General features: G+C 42.3%; 1 protein-coding gene and 1 long non-coding RNA gene across 2 annotated transcripts; one reads left to right on the top strand and one right to left on the bottom strand.

The window, feature by feature from the left end:
• Positions 1-64: 64 nt before the first annotated feature.
• Positions 65-18,085, top strand: swap70a (switching B cell complex subunit SWAP70a). The gene is made up of 12 exons (XM_032520750.1): positions 65-243; positions 7,446-7,586; positions 8,881-9,054; positions 9,183-9,410; positions 10,201-10,347; positions 10,564-10,672; positions 10,861-11,042; positions 12,464-12,571; positions 14,121-14,287; positions 14,770-14,968; positions 15,943-16,039; positions 16,989-18,085. The coding sequence occupies exons 1-12, from the start codon at positions 148-150 to the stop codon at positions 17,105-17,107; spliced, it is 1,767 nt and encodes a 588-aa protein (XP_032376641.1). The 5' UTR covers positions 65-147; the 3' UTR covers positions 17,108-18,085.
• LOC116692467 (uncharacterized) lies at positions 835-1,798 on the bottom strand. Its single transcript, XR_004332704.1, has 2 exons — positions 1,763-1,798; positions 835-1,083 (listed from the first exon to the last, which is right to left on the bottom strand). It is a non-coding gene; the product is annotated as an uncharacterized LOC116692467 (long non-coding RNA).
• Positions 18,086-19,192: the final 1,107 nt, after the last annotated feature.

The following is a 19,192-nucleotide window of genomic DNA, read 5'->3' as shown; positions in this document are numbered from 1 at the left end:
ACCGTATGTGGCGCTATCATCCCACTTTTTTGTGCTGCGCCGCCATCATCCCGCTTGTGTTTAAGAGGCAGACCGTGAAACTACAGACATCAATCACATGAACAGATTACTGACTGAGACGGACCTCTGGTGCTGCTGAGGGACAAAATGTGGCATCGAGACGAGCTTTTGAAATCCATATGGCACGCATTCACAGCCCTGGACGTGGATCAACGTGGAAAAGTTTCCAAATCTCAGTTAAAGGTGCGTTTCAGTTTTTAATTTTCGGTTATATTTTAGTTAAGACGCCTTGCACTTGTCGCAAAGTGACGCATGCCCAACCAGGGGCGCTGCCAGGAATTTTGGGCCCCATGACAAAAAATCAAATTGGGCCCCCTCTGTTCTGTGCATCTGTTGTCACCTCTAGGACCTTCTGTCCCATCAAAAGCTTTACATAACTCTAATTAAAGGCTTGCAGCTGTCTTGCTTCTTATAGTTCAGTAGTAATACTAGCACAATATTTACTGCTGGTGATTCATACATGCATGCAAGTCTAGTATGCAGTTCACTATTTAATTAAAAGCAACCATAAAAAATGAGCTGCAGGCCACCTTTTACAGTCTCAATGTATTTTTATTGTAAAATTTGACATAATGGAAACCCTCAACAATTTTTTTTATAATTATTAATGAAAGATTAAAAAAGAAAAATGAACAAGTTTAAATATATAACTTTTCAATCAAAATAAACTAAAATCATCCTCTCAAAACAATGAAAACTGATTTTTTTAACTTTAACTTAGTTATAAAACAGATCAAGTTTTTCTGTCATTAATAAATATTTAATTTTCTTTTATGTAATGGTAAAAGAGAGACAGAGAAATCCCAACAGACTCCCTGCAATGATGCTAACCGGCATGTCATTGAACACAATGTTGCTTTACTGGGACAGGGAGAGACATGGTCAGGGGGAGACTGGGGTGCTGCTGACTCATCTGTTAAGTCCGCCAAAAGGGGCAGGGACAATGATTTAATATGAATATCTTTCTAAACGTTTCCCTGCACTGATTAAATGGTGATTAAATGTAGGCTAACACTAGTCTAGCTATTGTTATAAATTCATAACTAACATCGCGTTTGTTTGGATCTCTGAGGAAAAGGAGGCTGAAGGTCAAATTGAGAATTAAGAAAAGGTTTAATGCAACAGCAGTGATGAAGATGATAAGACAAAGACAATAAGACACAAACAAACATAATAACACTGCAGTTGACAGCGGACTGGATCCATGCTTCCCCCATGATGGAGTCATGTGAAAGCAGTCCTGAATATCCCTAAAACACTCTTATTTATGTCCTGCACCTTGGGGCGGTTCCTTTTCACCTGGCACATTCAAATCCATTCTCATTGGTCCGCTGTTGTCATGACAACACGCCAAGTGCATCTTCGCTGTCCAATGAGAACTGACCTGCCTGCAAACTCTGCACCTTTGGGGGTTGTTTTGGTTACAGAACAAAAGGTTCTGTTGTGTAAATGTGAAACTCTGACATCAACATAGTCTAATTAACATTGTATTGTCTCAGCCTAGACTAAAACCCCAGGGGACAGGAGACAGAAGACCACCTTTTGTTGCAAAGCAGGAAGCCCCTTTCCATATGTTAAATGCTAGACTTGACCTGTGGTTCTTTACAGTCAGAGAAAAAGAGGGGGAAGGTGAGGAACAAATGTATGCATAATTTTCTAACCTGGCTCCTTCAGACATTTTAACTTTTTTTAAACTCAACACTAGCTAGCTAGCTTATTTCACTATGGACATTAAGCCTTGAGTCTTGTGCTCTCTCGGCCCCGTAGTCTTGTGCTCTCTCGCCCCTCTCCTCTCTCCTCTTATCGCTTCCTGCAGGTGTTTCTGGCTCTGGAGCTGTGGTTGGGGTCACCTGCTGCCTCCATATTCCTTCTCGACACCTTCTGCTGCAATTCTCCTTGTCTCTCTCCCTCTCTCTCTCTCCCTCTCTCTCTCTCCCTCTCTCTCTCTCTGTCTCGCTCTCTCTCTCTCTCTCTCTCTCTCTCTCTCTCTCTCTCACTTTCTCTCTCTCTCTCTCTCTCTCTCTTTATCTCACCTCCGACCGGTCGAGGCAGATGACCGCCCACGCTGAGCCATAGTTCTGCTCGAGGTTTCTGCCTCTTAAAGGAAGTTTTTCCTTGCCTCTGTCACCTAGTGCTTGCTCATGGTGGGAATTGTTGGATTTCTGTAAATAACATCACAGAGTATGGTCTAGACCTGCTCTTTTACGAAAAGCGCAATGACATAACTGTTATTGTGATTTGGCGCTATGTAAATAAAATGTAATTTAATTGAATTAAGCTAACAGGTTAACACCACTCACAGACTATAGGTTACCCACCTAAAAAACTGGGTTACAGTTTGACACCCTTTCCTTTGTCGTTACTCTCTCTCTTTTCTCTGTTTGCTTTTTTGAAAATCAGATTTTGATGTAACGTTACGTGGCAACATTGCAGTCACTGTAGTTCTGGCGCATCTGTGCTATCCAACTTAGGGCAACGACCCATAACTCTCTTGGGTCCATATACACAGGCAAGGTCCCCAGCCTGGAAGTCCTGTCCTTTGACATGCACTTCGTAGCCTCGTTTTTGACGGGCCCCGGCCTGCTCCAATCGGTCCTGTAAGTGCCTGGCATATTCTGGGCCTGCCAAGGCATCGGGTGCATCTGGTAGCTGTCCATAGGCCAGCTCCGGCGGCGTCCTCAGCTCCCTGCCAATCTTCAACAAAGCGGGAGTACATCCGGTGGATTCTTGGACTGTACTGCGGCATGCCATTAGGAAGAGGGGTATCTGCAAATCTCAATCACTCTGGTCTGGGAAGTGGTAAGGGCCAGCTGAGCACTCAAGGTCCGCATGAACCTCTCCACTAATTCGTCGCTCTGAGGGTGCAGCGGGGTAGTCCGGTTTTCTGGATGCCAAGCTGGCTACACAGTGCGGTGAACACCTGGGACTCAAAGTTCCGCCCTTGGTCTGAGTGTAGCTGTGATGGTGTTCCGAAGCGGCTGAACATTCCTTGTACCAAGGCCTCAGCCACGGTTGTCGCCTCTTGGTCAGGAAGGGGTATGCTTTGTGCCACTTTGTGAAGTAGTCAAATGCAACTTGCACAAATTGGTTCCTTCTAATGGTACGGGGGAGTGGCCCCACCACATCAACTGCCACTCTGTCCATGGGTGCCCCTACATGGTGTTGCTGTAAGGGTGCACGGGACTGACCTTGAGGGCCTTTGTGGGCAGTACAGGCATCGCAGCAACGGCAGAAGTCTTCAACATCCCTCCTACTCTGGCCCCAATAGAATGTTTGTCTCAGCCGTCTTAAGGTCTTGGTCACCCTTGTGGAGGTTTTGGGGTACGACCACTTTCCATCGCAGTTCTCCAATCGCTGGCTCATGCCAGCACATTTTCAGGACTCCCTCATGCAGCTCCACTCCCGGGCATTGAGAACAGAGACCTCTGACTGTGGCAGACTGGCCCTCCACATCTTCTTAGGGTGGTCGGATGTTTGCATCCAGCCACCCCATGACCAGATTGAGGTCAGGGTCCTCGAGCTGCAATTCCTTCCACCTTCCCTCCAGGTAACAGCACCCGACAGATCACCCTTCCAGAGTTCTGGCTTGCTGCTTCACGTTCTTTTGCACAGTCACAGTGGTGACAGCCGGGGGCACACTGTCGGCAGGAGAGACTGTCTGCATTGGTGTGACTTTCCCCAGCTATGTGCTGAATGGTAAACTGAAAGGCCTGGAGTTGTTTGATCCATCTGGCTACTTGTCCTTCTGGTTATTTGAAAGACATGAGCCACCTCAAGGCAGCATGGTCTGTGTGGATAAGGAATGGCAGGCCACAGAGGATCTTCTTGAAATGGCCAACTGCATCAATCACTGCCAAGAGTTCTCTGCGAGTGACACAGTAGTTCTTCTCCGGCTTATCAAGGGTGCGACTGTGGTACGCAACAACGCCCTCCGGGGGTCAGCTGGGAGAGTACGGCACCAAGGCCTGTGTTGCTGGCATCCATGTCAAGGATAAATGGCAGCTCTGGTTTGGGTCCAACCAGCACCGGATCTTTCCACAAGGCGGCTTGCTTTAGGTTGTGAAAGGCAGCTTTCCCATCAGTCTCTCAAACGTTGCGGGGGCATTGCACAGCTCAAAAGGCATGGTGGTGAACTGCCAAGGCCCCGCCCAATGGTAAAGGTGGTCTTGGCTTTATCTTATGGAGCCATGGCCACCTGTCAATATCCACTCCGGAGGTCCAATGAGGAAAACCATGCAGAGCCAGTTACATAGTCAACGGACTCATCTATCCGCGGCAGCAGATAAAAGTATTTCACTGTTTTGTCGTTTAATGGCCGGAAGTCATCATAAAACCTCCACTTTTCATCCTTCCTAGGAGTCATAACGACCGATGACACCCATGGACTCAATAATAATGCCAATAATGCCAGCACCTTTCATTTCTTGTAGCATCTGGTTAGCAGCAGCTTGGCGGGCATAGGGAAGGCGCCTAGGCTGCTCCCAGATTGTCTATGCATCCCCAGTATTGATGAAGCCCTGAACCAAGTGAGTGAGCCCCACGTTGTTGGGGTTGGTGGGACAAAATGTGTCGATACTCATGCAGGAGGTTCTAAAGCCTATTCTGCTGCTCAAAGTTCAAACTTTCCTGATTTTTCTCCCACAGGTTCTTGATGGTTGCACTCGCTACTGACTCTTTTTCGGAAATGGGGTCTACACTTGCAGTCTGGATAACTACAGGTAAGGGTTGCGGGTTGTCCAATGGGACTAAGGCTGTGGGGTTGTCAGCGGTTAATGGACAAAGGCTTTCTGCTGAAGGGACCTCCCCTGAGAAGAATCTAGAGAATGGGATGGTTCTCCATGTGCATCATCGTCCTAACTACATTGCTAGTCATTTTGGGGATGAGGGGTTCAGTCAGGAAGGGAATAGATCGGCAGCTGTCATTGTTTGAGGTCTTTTGGGTGCTAAGGGCATGAGTGACAAGGAGGCAAAGTGCTTTTACCGCACACTAATTATTACAATCTCTGGGCAGCGAAGGTTGCTCCCCTACACACTGAGCCTCGAGCATTTCCCAATGCCAAAACACCACAGGCAGAATTGGGGACAGGACAGAAATGCCATGTGTGACCCCCCATGATTGCACCTCCAACAGATTTTCCTCTGTCAATCTTCAGGTGAAGGACGTCCGGGGCCCGTCAGCAGACAGGTTGGTCCAATATGCGGAGAAGCTTGACTTTTGGAACACCTGTCTGGGTTGGTTATCAAAAGAGTAGTGACATCATTGATGACAGGTTGGCTGATGAAAGGTCTGCATGTGTCCGGATTGTTTACATTTAATCCTCCGGGCATGGTCTGGCCGGTGCGCCAAGTTGAAACAGACTTTTCATTACAGCTTCAGAGAACTCCGTCAGCAGTGTAGCTAGTGGTAAGTGAGTTATTTTCCCCACCTTTCTCCTTACAACTTGATCTTCCTCTGTCGGCTTCACACATGTATAGGGCATAGCGGTCCGACTTTCCGTTACGTTCAGTCATCTTGTTTCCTCGGTGGTGGCTAGCTGGTAGCTAGCTATCGTGCGAGGAATGGAAACGTGGTGGATCCCACTTCTGACATCAATGTAGCGCTCACGGCTCCGTTGCCCGGCTGCCTAGCTAGCTGAATGACAAGGAGACGGTGGCAGAATTGTAACCGTATGGACCCGGCTTTATCACCCTAGAACACAGGCTAATAACAAGGTTGGAAGCATGCCCAAAACAACAGAAAGCCTACTGGCCGTCACTAGCTAGTTAGCTTCCTCTCCTTTCCGCCTCCCTCCTTCTTCCCGCCCCTTTCTGAACCTGACCTATCAGCTGAACTAGGGCAACAACTTCCCACAATGAACACCCCAAGAGTCTCTCCGATATATACACAATATACAGCATATACTGAATGATGATGGTTTAATAATTTTACATTAGTTTTTACCTGTTTTTTGGGGTTCCTGTCAGTCATGGGCCCTTGGAATTGTCCTAACTTTTCCCCCCTACACGGTGCCCCTGTGCGCAACTCACATCTGCTCTTGACTCACCTTTTACTCCCACCGTTACTAGTTGTTTATGTAACGGTCAACGTGTAAGTCATCAACATTTGTTACGTTAAACTAAAAATAATGAAATATTGGTCATTGGATTCATTTTGCATTTATAGTTACCAGTTATTTTGCAGATTTATTTTTTAAATTGCAAAACACATTGATGTAAAAAATATGATGTAACGTTAAAGATTAACCTACCAAAAGCACTGTTAACTAAAAATATATATATATAGCTTTTGCTTCATCTTGACCAGTTACATTATAATACTGCTTCAAGATTAATCTGCCAACACAATACAGTAATAAAAAGTATGTAATAATAAAATAATCAAAACTGCTGCTGCAAATATAAATTTGTTATTGAAGTAAATTTTGAGTGCATGACTGTTTTGTTTGTAAAGTAACGTTATATTGTTACATTGGTAATGTTTCTTTTAACTAAGCTACAGTACACAAAAGATTTATGCCATTATAATGTATATTTTACTGCAGAGATGACAATATGTCGTATTGGCCTTGTCAGGTCTTCTAATTGATTCACCATTCATTAATTTGTCTTGCTGCTGTATTTGTGTTTCCCTTGTATGATTACTTATCTCAGGGAGTTTAAAAAAGGTAGAACGTGAGCATTTTTAATCCACCACTGTTGTCTACAAAATTGAAAAACGTGTTTCAGGCTGTTTTCCTGATGCAAAGGCCAGAGAGAGGTGGTGAATGACAGCTGGGGCCAGATTGTGTTTGCCGGCTGGGTCTGATGTCGATGTGCCCAGCCTGACAAAGACACAGTCTGACTTTAAGGATCCGTCAGGGGTTTTCTCTCACACAAACTCTCTCAACACAGATGAGTGGCCAGGAAAACTCTAAAAGTCCCTTTATCTAGAGATTTATTTATGGACCTGACATCACAGTTTAAAGTTAATTATCCACCATCTATCTACCACCACAGAGAACAGATGAGACTGTTTACAAGGGCAGAATATAATCTGGCCTTTGTTGATTTGAAGCTACAGTGCTGTTCAGTTAAATTAAACCCTTATGGGTGTCAACCTCCATTTGTGGAGCTGAACTAACAAGTAGAAACAACCTTTAGTCACAGGAGTGAAAAGTCACCCTCGACAACATAAGTAAGACTTGACTAGTGAAGCATGTAAATTTTAGCGACAGGTTTTCGCATCTGCAGCTGTAAAGTTTGAAAAATGTGAGACCAATCTTTAGCTTCACCTTTAATTTAAATTGATTTTGCAAGAATGTATAACTGCAGTAATGTGTCTTGACGTAATAAACTGTATGTCCCCTTACCTGCATGCCTTCACATTCAAACTGTGTTTTTTTTAGGTGCTGTCCCACAGCCTGTGCACAGTAATGAAGATCCCTCATGACCCTGCGGCCCTTGAAGAGCATTTCAAAGATGATAATAAAGGGCCTCTGTCCAACCAGGGCTACATGCCTTACCTCAACAGGTTTATTCTTGACAAGGTGGGGTCAGACATGCGGAAAAAGTTGTAGGAAAATGTCATTCTTGTGTTTTTTAATCAAGTCAACACACTTATCATTTAATCAACAAAAACGCTAACAAGGGCTGCAAAGAGTTTTACATTCATCTGCCCTCACTATGTGTGTGTGCAGGTGCACAGCTATGCAGCCATCTAAACACACTTCCAATAAAGACTGAAGACCTTTGACTTTGCCTTTAACTTTTGTGGAACTGTGAAAACAGTTTTGGCAACAAATTAAATTATAGTGATTATGAATCAGAAAAAGGTGAGATTCCATAAACAAGTGTCAGACCAAAGATATTGTAAAAACTGATTAGTATTGTCACAAGGAAACATGATTAAGGAGTAGCTGACAATTCAGTAGTTGTATTTAAGCACGTAGCAACACATTAGCCTAAGTCATTATGGTTAGCTTGCTTAGCAGGAAACTGACTGCAGGAAACAAACAAATCAACAGTTAGGGTAAGGGTAATACAAGAAAGTACTACAGATACTACAGATATAGTACTACAGATCTCTAACAAGGACATTTGGGGAGTAGAAAAAATATTGTCTAAACACAAGCAGTTATACAAGAACTAACCATAAATAACTTGAAATCCGGAACTATCTCATTAAAGAATAGTTCAGTAAGATAACCAACCATACCAGAGATTTGATGCAAGCTTTCGATACCTGACAGTTTTCTATGTATCGTGCTGCACACGCATTGAGTTAAAAAACAAAACAATACAAAAACAATACAAAATAGAAAAAGAAAAAAATAACTAATAAGAGTGTATGACACAGATTAGGAAGACTAATCATGATCTGTTTTGCTCTGTAGGAGAGGAAATGGTTACAACCACTTCTCTGTCGTACCCACAGGAACATGTTTTGTCTATTATGTATTAGTTGGTAGTATATTAAACATTAAGGTAAAATGGACTTCATGCTTCATATATTGTATCTGATAGAGTGTTTACATTGTTGCTTAGCAAGCACAGTGTAAAACACTGCAAACACATCTGTTGAAGTCTCATGTCAGCTAGTAAACTGCTTGAGTTTCACTCTTTGTGCTTGGAAGTTGTTTTCTTGCCTTTCTCCTGTAGGCTCTGACTTGAATAAAAATGAGGCATTTAATTACATCAGGTTTGTACCTCACATCCTGCTGACTGGAGGTTTTGAAAGGAAACAAACACCAGTCTCCTGCTTAGCCTTTGTAAACACGCTGCCTTCACTGGTGCTAACCAGTTTGACTTTGACTCATTTAATGGTGCCTTTTTTATTACCAGGTACAGGAGGAATTTGATGTTCTGGAGTTCAACAAGATGTGCTGGACACTTTGTTACAAGAAAAATATCTGCACTAAACATCTACTCATCTCGGATCAGGAGGCTTTCAAAGTCTGGTGCATTTTCAACTTTCTGTCAGAAGACAAATACCCACTCATCATCATTACTGAAGAGGTGAGGAAGATCCTTACTGTTGTTTTCTGTGGAGTTTTTACCTGTAAGTAAACAATCGAGCAGAGAGGAAGGACATTTTTTAGCCATCCCCTCCACTTAATGCCTTTTTTCTCTGACCATCTCCTTAGATTGAGTACTTCCTGCGAAAGCTGATGGAGGCCATGGGGAGTGGATGGAATGAGGAGAAATTTGCAGATTACAAGCTGCAGCTGAACAAAAAGAATAATTGCCTGAGTGCCTGGGAACTGATTGAACTGGTGGGGATGGGTTACTTCAGCAAGGGCATGAACTGCCAGACCCTCTCCATGGGCATCACAGAGGTCTTCCTGGAACTCATTCTGGATGTGCTCAAGCAGGTTAGACAGAATTAATCTCATACGTCCTGTGTACACAGGTGCCCCATACATTAATCAAACATTTGCTTTGTTAATTATCTAAATAAGTTATGGAAAAGATCTGGAGGCTTCTGGGTATTATTCTGTGCTTCCCAGAACCAGGGGGGTGGAGCCTAGCCCAGGAGTGGGACAGAATCTGTAGGAAAATTAAAACTATGTTGCGCAATGTGAGGGTGCATTCAGTTGAAGATTATGCATCGCTTCTATTGAACTCCCTCCAGATTGTTTAGACTTGGTTTGGAAGACACCAAATTGTTGGAAATATAGGACAGAGGACCGCCAATTACTTCATGTCCTATGGTCCTGTGATAAGGTCCAGGAATTGTGGACTTGGATAAATGATAACTAATGTCAGATTGCAGGGACCCATGTTCCATTCAGCCCAAGATTATTTGTCCTAGGAGATGGGTCCATCCTAAGCACTGTGAGGCTTGTGAGATGGCTAGGGTAGAGCCGTTTGAAAAGATGTCATACAAACAGCTTTCCAGATTGGATGTCTACATGGGAAAATGGGGAAGGTACCTGAGCTTTCTGGAGGGCTTTATAGGAAGCTTTGTGTTGTGGAGAGACGTGTCTGATGGGCTTATGGTGTTGTCATTATACATGGGTTTATTTGGTTTACAATGTGTCTACTTTGTTATTATCTTCTTGTACGGTCTTATATATTGTGTGTTTTGTGTCATCTTTTCTTAGTTTTTGCCTGGGTGGGCAACTTAAGTGTCTTTGTTTACGTCCACACTTTGTTTCAAAGGGATACATGATGAAAAAGGGCCACAAAAGAAAGAACTGGACCGAGCGCTGGTTTGTCCTTCGACCCACTTCACTGTCATACTACGTTTGTGAGAACCTTGTGGAGAAGAAAGGAGACATTATTTTGGACCGAACCTGCTGTGTGGAGGTGTATTGTTATGCATTTATAATACAAAATATATAATGTAATGTTGTTAAGCTGTTTTATTTGAAGTGAAATTATAACTGACATTTACTGAAGGATTTTTTTTAGTTCCAAAAATAGAATTAGCATTGTCTAAGAGCAGTCGAAGTTTAATAAACCCACATGGTTTTGTAAATGTTGTATGATGTGACTGACGTGCCTTGATATTCTCTCCTGCAGTCTCTGCCAGATAAAGAAGGGAAAAAAAACCTGTTCATTATCAAGTGTATTGATAAAAGCTTTGAGATCAGCGCATCGGATAAAAAGAAGAAACAGGAATGGCTTCAAGGTATTCCACTGCTCTGTAACCGCCTCATCATGAAGAGTCTGGTTCTCATCGTCGCATTACTTTATTTATCTTTTTCTGTTCAATTTTGGAATGTCACAGAGACTGACTCAACAGTGTATCTACCGTCAGATTGTTGTGGAAATAAACCAACCAAGCAGTGATTCCCCTCTCACTCTTTGTTGCGGCAGCTATTCAAACGTGCATCCAGCTGCTGAGGTTGGGGCTGCCGTCTCCTCACCGCGAGGCGCGGTTGAGGCGCCGGGAGCTCCGGCAGAGGCAGCAGTCGGATGAAGACGACCTGGCAGAGAGGATGAAGCACCTCCAGGCGGCCAATGAGAACAAACAGAGACAGCTGGAGGGTATGAGGAAGGTAGCTACTGGTCCAATGCTCAACTCTTTAAACTTAAAAATGGACTTTGACTTTATACACAGGAGTCTTCGTCAGGTCATGCGGGCCCCAGTGAACACTTGTGTCTCATACATACACAGTTACAGTGGTGGCTGATGACTCAAGAAGTTGGGGATGACAGGAGGAAAACCAACCCCCGCAGTCATGTTTATTTATACAAGTCTGCTACTTATGTCTTGTCCCTATCTTCTTGTGTTCAACTGAAAATTAAGCAGAAAAACAATTACAATCAAAATCCGGTATTGTAAAGTAGGTTTTTGCACACAATGAATGTGTGCAATGTAGGCTACAATGCTTGTGCAGTCACAAGAAATGGCTTACAAGATTTCTTATAAACAATTGCTGCAGGCTCTGGATGAAACCTTGTGTATGTGATGTCACTAGAAGCCTGTCAGTCCAACATGGGCGGATGCAGAACCCAGTATGTTACAGAGGGAATGTACACAACACCCTTTGATTTAAAGTGTAAAACCAAACCATGAAAATCTGGAATACAGTATTAAGGTAGTAGTATACAATCTCATCTCTATAAGCTCCTCCTCTTTATATCCAAGAGATTTTTCTGTTATATTTTATTTATTAAAATCAATCACAGAGGAAACATTTTTGACCACAAAGGGATAATAGTGCTACCTTTTGGGCCAATCAAAAACCAGTTCAATTATATCTCGTAAATATATAAGAGTGCAATTTAACAACACGACAAGCTAATGCTTCAAAAATACTCCTATAGGTTGTTCATGCTAAAAAGAATTAAACAAAATAAATATGAGTAAAATGTGCTTTATTGTAGGTACAAATGTGGAGCTATAGTGACTACTACTAATAATGCATCTTGGATCTGGATTGAAGTAGATGTCAAAATCGGAGACGTTCTACATCTTTGTTTTTTGTCCAATTCCCTTTTATTTTCACATATTCTGGTTTAAAACGTACAATTGATAAGAAACAACAACACACACATGATGCTGCAGGATATCCACAGTGAAAAAGGAAGCAAAACCTGGTATGCAAACGATAGTATACATGAGACAGGGACACCTGCATCTAGTGAAGGGCCAGGCCTATGAAGTAAAATGTTTCAGAGCTGCAGCAGGTATTGATAGCTTCTCACTTCTCTTTTTACCCTGCCAGATGTTTTTTTTTTTTTTTTAAATGTCAAACACACAATTACTGGTTATGTGAAAACTCACATTACATTTTTGAATATGTGGACTTTGGCATTACCAAGTAAAATGTTATATAAAAGACTGCAAGGAAAAAGAAAAGTTCAGCTTAATTACTCTTGACCTAGAAATGTACACTGAACCACAGATCCTCTTTAACCAACCTCCCCAGTAAAGCCGAGAAGTAACAGCTTTTTCCTCTTTTGTGCTTCACAGAAAATGGAAGAGGCTGCGGCTAAAGCAGCAGTAGAGGAGCACAGGAGGAAGCAGACTCAGTTAGACCTGCAGGATCGCTACAGACTGGACCTGGAGAAAGAGAAAATGGTAAAAAATGGGCCTCCCACAACTCTGCTCCCATGTCCTGTGGGCTGACAAGTATTGACACTGCATATATAGAGACGTGTGGTCAAGTTCAGAGAGAAAACTAAGGACTGTGGCGTTTTCACGCATGAAAGTCCAAACCAAGGTCTGGACCATGGTTCATGTTTTTGTTACATTGCACACATTTGATCCGGTAAGTTTTGGTTTCACACTGCAGTTATGCAAGCACACTAAAAATCTATACGTGACAAAACAACATCCTGCCGTCTTCACATACGTGAGCTGCGTCTTCAGGCCCTTGTCATTGATTGGTTTGTAGACGGGCTACCCCGTCCTCTCGTATCCTCTCTCTGTGTCAGAGTTTTTATATGCCTACTGACCGCTGCTCTCCCCTACTGCAAGCAAGAAGAAGAAGCAAGAACCAGGAACTCTCTTTCTGGAGCATTTATTCAGAGACAAAATGGCAGTTGCTCAGTCGGAGGGTCGCTGGTTCAAGTCCCCATACAGACCAAAGTATGGTGGTGGACTGGGAGCTGGAGAGGTGCCAGTTCACCTCCTGGGCACTGCTAAGGTGCTCTTGAGCAAGGCACTGAACCCCCAACTGCTCAGGGAACCTTTCCATGGACGCCCCCCCCACTCTGACATCTCTCCATTTAGAGCATGTATAGGTACTGAGCATGTGTGTGTCTAATTCAGGCCTGTGTGTAATGTGTGTAATAACAACAGAGTTTAAATTGTAATTTCCCATTGCGGGATTAATAAAGTATACATTATTATTATTATTAATATTATTATAAGTAAACTGATGATGTATTCTCTGCTCTGATAGCCGACAGCTGTCTTCTCTGAGCCCATTTACCCTCACTCACTCTCTCATGTAGCCTACACACCAAGCACTGAGCTATTCCTCCTTGTGGCAAGAGGGCCTGCCAGAACTTCTTGTATTTGGTCCGAAAGTCCGTACCATCCCAAAAATGCTTTCACACTACAAATGAACCGGGCCATGGTTCAGTTTGTTCCAGACCGAGACCATCTTGTTTTATCGGACTAATATTTGGTCTTTTGATCCGGACTGGGATCCGGGGGAGGTTTCACACTTGTAATTTTGGTTCAGATCAAACTGAAAGTCCAAAAGTCTGAACCAAGTGAGGTGTGAAAACACCCTTTTCTGTTTCCTGATTTTTAGTCACCCATTTGTGGTTCCTCCTTCCAGGAAACACAAGCTAAAAAAGTCAAAGCGATATATCCCATGATGTTGAGTCATCTTTTGTCCAAGTGACACATGCACAGACATAGGCTATTAATCGTTGTCAGTAAAATTTAAATTATTTGCTCAGATCAGACTGCATCATTGCAGCAACACAAGCAAATGTAGATTAGGCTACAATACAGCAAATGCCAAAATACACCATCAAATGTGAAGATTTACAGTTGATCTGGGTGTAGATTATTGGTTATTGGTTTTAAGAGCCTAGTTTGTAAGAATGAGTAACACTGTGTGTGTGTGTGTGTTTGTGTGTACGTTTGTGTGTGTGTGTGTTGCCTCATTCAGGTGCGTCAGCAGATGGAGGAGCAGGTGGCTCAGAAGTCCAGTGAACTGGAGCAGTACCTGCAGCGCGTCCGGGAGCTGGAGGATATGTACCACAGGCTGGAGGAGGCAGTGGAGGACGAGAGGCAGGCCAAGCAGGATGAAGAGACCGTGCTCAAGCTGCAGGCCAGGTCTCTCTTGCACGCATGCACGCATGCACACACGCACGCACGCACGCACACGCGGGTAAAAACTTAATTAGAGAATCCGAACAATACAGTACAATGAAGTTCAACAACATTACAAATACACAACCTCAAAAATGGTAATTTATCTATACATACTTAACATGGGTGTCACAGTGACCCAGTGTTTAACATTGGTGTCCCACAGCTGTTTAATCCATCTGTAGGCATAATACTAGTAGTCACTGAAATCCCTCTGTGTATTTTTCATACATTTTTTCCTATGTAAGAGTGGGATTCCTGCCATAGTCAAAAGACATGCAGGGCAGATTTACTATAGACAGAATTGAATGTGATCTACAGTACTTTGCGTGTTATGTAACAGTTGACAAACCGCTCAGGATTTTTCCACACTTACCCATATGTTATGTCCAGCTCTTCATTTCCTTTGTTCAGATTAAGATTTTAGGAAATCTTTTCCATCCCAGGTTGCTGGAAGAGGAGACAGCAAAGAGAGCAGAACTGGAGCAGATCCACCTGCAGCAGCAGAGGGTGCTGTCTCAGACTGAGGCCGAGAAGCAGGAGCTGGTGGTCGAGCAGCAGGCCAAGGAGAGAGCCTTGCAGGAAGCCATGCTGCAGCTGGAGAGGATGGAGAGGGAGCGCCACGGAGCACTGGAGCAGTACGAGGTGAGGTCACACATGTGCAGGTTTACGCTGATCTAAAACCCTGACTGTATCTGCGTTGAATATGGTCCCTTGGCTTCAGAAATTGTTTTTCTTTTTCTTTTTCTATTAAGCAAAAGGCACTCTTCTTGGTAATAAAACTACTCTTTTCTGGCCACAAGTATGTTTTTATTATCTTTCACATTTGTGGCATTTTGTTGATTCTTGTTTGATTATTCTTACAAATAATGTTTATGATTCTTATAAATAATGTTCGGCATATGGAACAATAGAATAAGCGACAAGTCGTGTCAACTGACCTACAGTCAGTTCATATTGATGAGTAAGAAGGTCAGTAGTAGGGTTGAGTATTGTTTACATTTTCTTTTTAATATTAGTACCATATGATACCAGAGTGGAGAATTTTATATATTATTTTATTTATTATTTACTTACTTTGAAATAGAGACAAATGGAGTCTATTTTTAACTAAAAGAAGCCAAAAAGTATGTTGTTAAATGTTAAAAAGTGTCCAAAAACAAGCAGGAACTTATACAATTAAATTAAACTTAATAAAACAAAACTGTCAAACTTTTGATTAAAATCACCACTTTATTTTTCAAGATTATCTGCTTGGCATTTTGCTTTAATTAGCATGATTAATTAGCATCATGGCAGTAGAAATAGAGACAGGAAGCATGGGGAGCGAGATGATAAAAAATAAGTACACTTGACATTCAATGGCCGGTTTCTACACTTGACAGTTTTTGATACACAGCGCTGCCAAAAATATTGGGGTAGGCTACTCAATAGTTTAAATCATCAAATCAGGACTCAACATCAGCAGCTGCTCCCGCTGCTGGTTGAACTGTTCCAACTGTCTCAAAATGTCCTTCATCCCATTTATCCACCAGTCTTCCACTCAGCTAACACCCACTCAAAGTTTATGTAATCTGATGTTATCTATGTCTTACTTCCCTCTTTATCTGTCTCTACAGAAGGTGTCAAGGAAGCTTGAACGAGCCGCTAACAAGACCAGGACCTGGAAGGACAAGGTGGCCAAACATGAGGGGCTGGTGCGTCTCATCCAGCCAGGTAGGGACATTGATTGTTTCATAAATGAACATAACACAGATGTATTTGACCGCCATTTAAGAACTCTGCATGTTTATGGAAATGGGGCTTCTTGATGTGTTTTGGCAAAATGTTGACACTGGAGTATTCTACAATTCAGGCGTTTCACAAAAACGCATTTTGTACTGAAAGTTTCATCAAGATACACTATGTGGCCAAACGTATGTGGACAGCGCTGTCAACATACTATTTAGGTTCTGGGGCCCAGGGCTGGTTCTGGCCTGTTATACTAGGGTGGGCTGGTAGAAAAATAGGTGGGCAACTTGGGCGGTTGGTAGCACAGAAGTTAGAGAAGTTCTTTAGTGGCCCAACAGATGCCAGCTTCCAGGCTCTGGCGACTTGGCACAAATAATTGATCTAATCACAACTGGCCTGGCTACCCAAAGACGTATAAGATGTCGCAAATTGAGCATTAACACTAAATTACTTGCATTAAGATATATTTTCATGCATCTTTTTCTACCTTTTTCTGCATTAATTTATGCTTAAAATGTCTTTATTTATGTAAAGGAAAACATAGGGGACAATTAGATCAGTAACAATTAGAAGTAACCTCTTTAAATGTGCATGTGGCACTTATTCACGTGAATGACTGGCTGCATGAATTCTTTTTAATAAGCTAAGACGTGTTAAGAAAATGAAGTTTATTCAGTTTTGTGTTAACAGTCTTTTTGACCATATAGAGTAACTTCCAGCCTAAGAGCATTGCAAACCCCAGACTTTACACCCTGAATTATTATTGTTTCACATTCAGAGTCATACAAAAAAGGAAGCCAAAACAATGTTCTGCTTTCTGAACAGTTTAATATTGCACACATTAAATACCAATGGAAAGCATCATGAGGGATTTTACGGTAAGTCCATCTTGTTAAAATGCATCCCTCCCTTCTCTTTTGACCTGGTCTTTTAGGCCCTAAAGGACCTCAGAGAATCACTAACTGGGGTCCGGCTTCATTCACCGACGCTGAGCTGGAGCTGAGAAAGAAGTCGTGGCAGGAGAGTAAGAACCAGGGGGCTCAGACTCAGTAAAACACGCACCATGACAGATGGATTACACCAATGAGGAAGACTGAACTGTCACATTTGAGGTCTGAAGAGGTTTGATAATGTAAACGTGCTGAGCCACGTGACAGCTGCAGAGAAAACTGTTTTACTGATTAGATTTGGGTTTGTTTTTAAAGAACAGCTGGGTTTAACTGCCTTTCATCAGTGTTTTCTGTTATAAAAAAGTCATATTATTTGACAAATTAATCTTAAATCAAGGTCCATTACTTGCTTTTCTTAGCATATCCAGTTTGCTCAGCTGTCTTGGTGATTTCTTTTGTTCAGTCAAGTTTTTTATTTTGTAATTTCAGTCCATGTTTTTTGTGTTTTGACATAAATGTGTAATTTTCTCACATCTAGCATAGCATAACAGTAGATTAATTTCCACTCTAGCTTGGTTTACTAGCTAAAATTGAGTGAACACTGTCATAACTCTGATGAAAAATAAATAAAACACCACCTATTTTTTATGAAAGTAGACGGCTGTTTTCATTTTAGAGGTCCCAACATTTCATAGTTTAAAGAGCATCTTTTTACTTCTGTCTTTAATTCTTTGGGTGGTTTAGACCTTGCTTTCACCATGACTCATTTTGATCATGATAAAGAGTGTCCGCCAGGTGTCACCATTTAAACGGGATCCTCAACAAGGTATACCCCAAGCCAAAACCCTGTCAAACAGTCTTCTGTTGTTTAATTACAAGAAATCCCTGCATGGAAGACATTTTTAAGATGTTTTAAGAGCCCTAGTGTGTCTCCACCATTGGGTTATGATGATGGTGGCTTCTGCCATCTTGTCCAGTGCATACAGTATGTTTTGTAATTTTCACTAGTAAAGAATAAGTCTGGTGTTATTCTGACCAAAATCAACCGTGTTAGTCCATCTCTAAACACCTTCTGACTTCTCTATTTGTTCCAACTGAGGATGTAAATCTTATATCAGGTCACATACATAGTTTACATTTTTTTAAATGCTGCTGGACTTTGTTGTTTTTAGCAGTTTCATTGCGGACCTTTTTTCAGCTAATGATTAAGTTCTATGGCCCAAAAACTGCTTGTTTGCAGAATCCACTCATCGTTAGTTTTGGCCTTTTCATGGGATTTGTTTAGCCTGGAAAATCCAGACCCAAATCCAAAAGGATTAAGGGTCTGGCATCCCGTTATGAAAGTCGCCCATCTCGACGGGCGGCACCAAGCGTGCGTTTGAAAATCTCACTGCATGCAATTGGATAACACTTCGACCAATCACAACAATATATAGGGTGATGTATCCATAGTCCCATACGCTTAGCTACCAGCGGAGCTAACTGGTAGATTAAACTGTTGTCATCTGTTTAGCTTGCCTCTGCCCCGCCTATATCAGATACACTGATGTGATTGGTGCAACTCAGCTACAAGGGTATAGTTAATGAGCAGCATTACTCGATGCCAGAGTAACTCGCTGAGCAAATCCAAATTGTGCTCTCGCGAGAACTCTGGATTTCCTGGGTAGGATTTGTTGACAATAAAAAAAATATTAAATATTGCCAGCCTTATCTTTTAGGTCAGTAAATTTGACAGTTAATTTCATATTTTTCAAAAAGCATTGCAGTTACCTGCAGGGCTGCACCAATCTGATTTGCCAGATGGGTATCAGCCATAACATGACCGATCCACATGAAATACAGTTCTCAATCACAGTTTTTAGTGCCACAGCACCAAGTGGCCTTGCCAATAACTTCCACACAGTGAGGTACATAGATTTTGAATTTGGGAAAAAGACTGGTATCATCGCACTCGGTATTTGCAAATTGAGTCAAGTTATCAAAAAGTAGGATCGGTTTATCTCTAGTTGCCAGCCTGTTTGTATAACAGGTCTGTATGTGTTGTTCAGTATGACTTCACTGTTCCAGTTATCACAAAACAAGAAGATTGACACTCGATGCACTTGACTCACAGCAGTGAGGGCTCCGTTTTGCTGCGTCTGTGTCAAAACAAATCAGTTAGTGCAACAAAGGACCACTGTTCTCACAGGTACAACTCACCGTTGTCTTACCCTCCCTCATGTTTCAGTGAAAAAAGAGACAATGTTCC

The sequence above is a fragment of the Etheostoma spectabile genome, chromosome 1 (assembly GCF_008692095.1).
Source record: "Etheostoma spectabile isolate EspeVRDwgs_2016 chromosome 1, UIUC_Espe_1.0, whole genome shotgun sequence".
Classification (NCBI taxonomy): Eukaryota; Metazoa; Chordata; class Actinopteri; order Perciformes; family Percidae; genus Etheostoma; species Etheostoma spectabile.
The sequence above is the reverse complement of the archived record's forward strand: the minus strand, read 5'-3'. Positions and strand labels throughout refer to the sequence as shown.

Coding starts and splice junctions, on each gene's coding strand:
- swap70a (XM_032520750.1), top strand. CDS start 148: ATGTGGCATCGAGACGAGCTTTTGAAATCCATATGGCACGCATTCACA. Junction 14,288..14,769: donor GTGCTCAAGCTGCAGGCCAG/GTCTCTCTTGCA, acceptor TTTCCATCCCAG/GTTGCTGGAAGAGGAGACAG. Junction 16,040..16,988: donor GGTGCGTCTCATCCAGCCAG/GTAGGGACATTG, acceptor CTGGTCTTTTAG/GCCCTAAAGGACCTCAGAGA.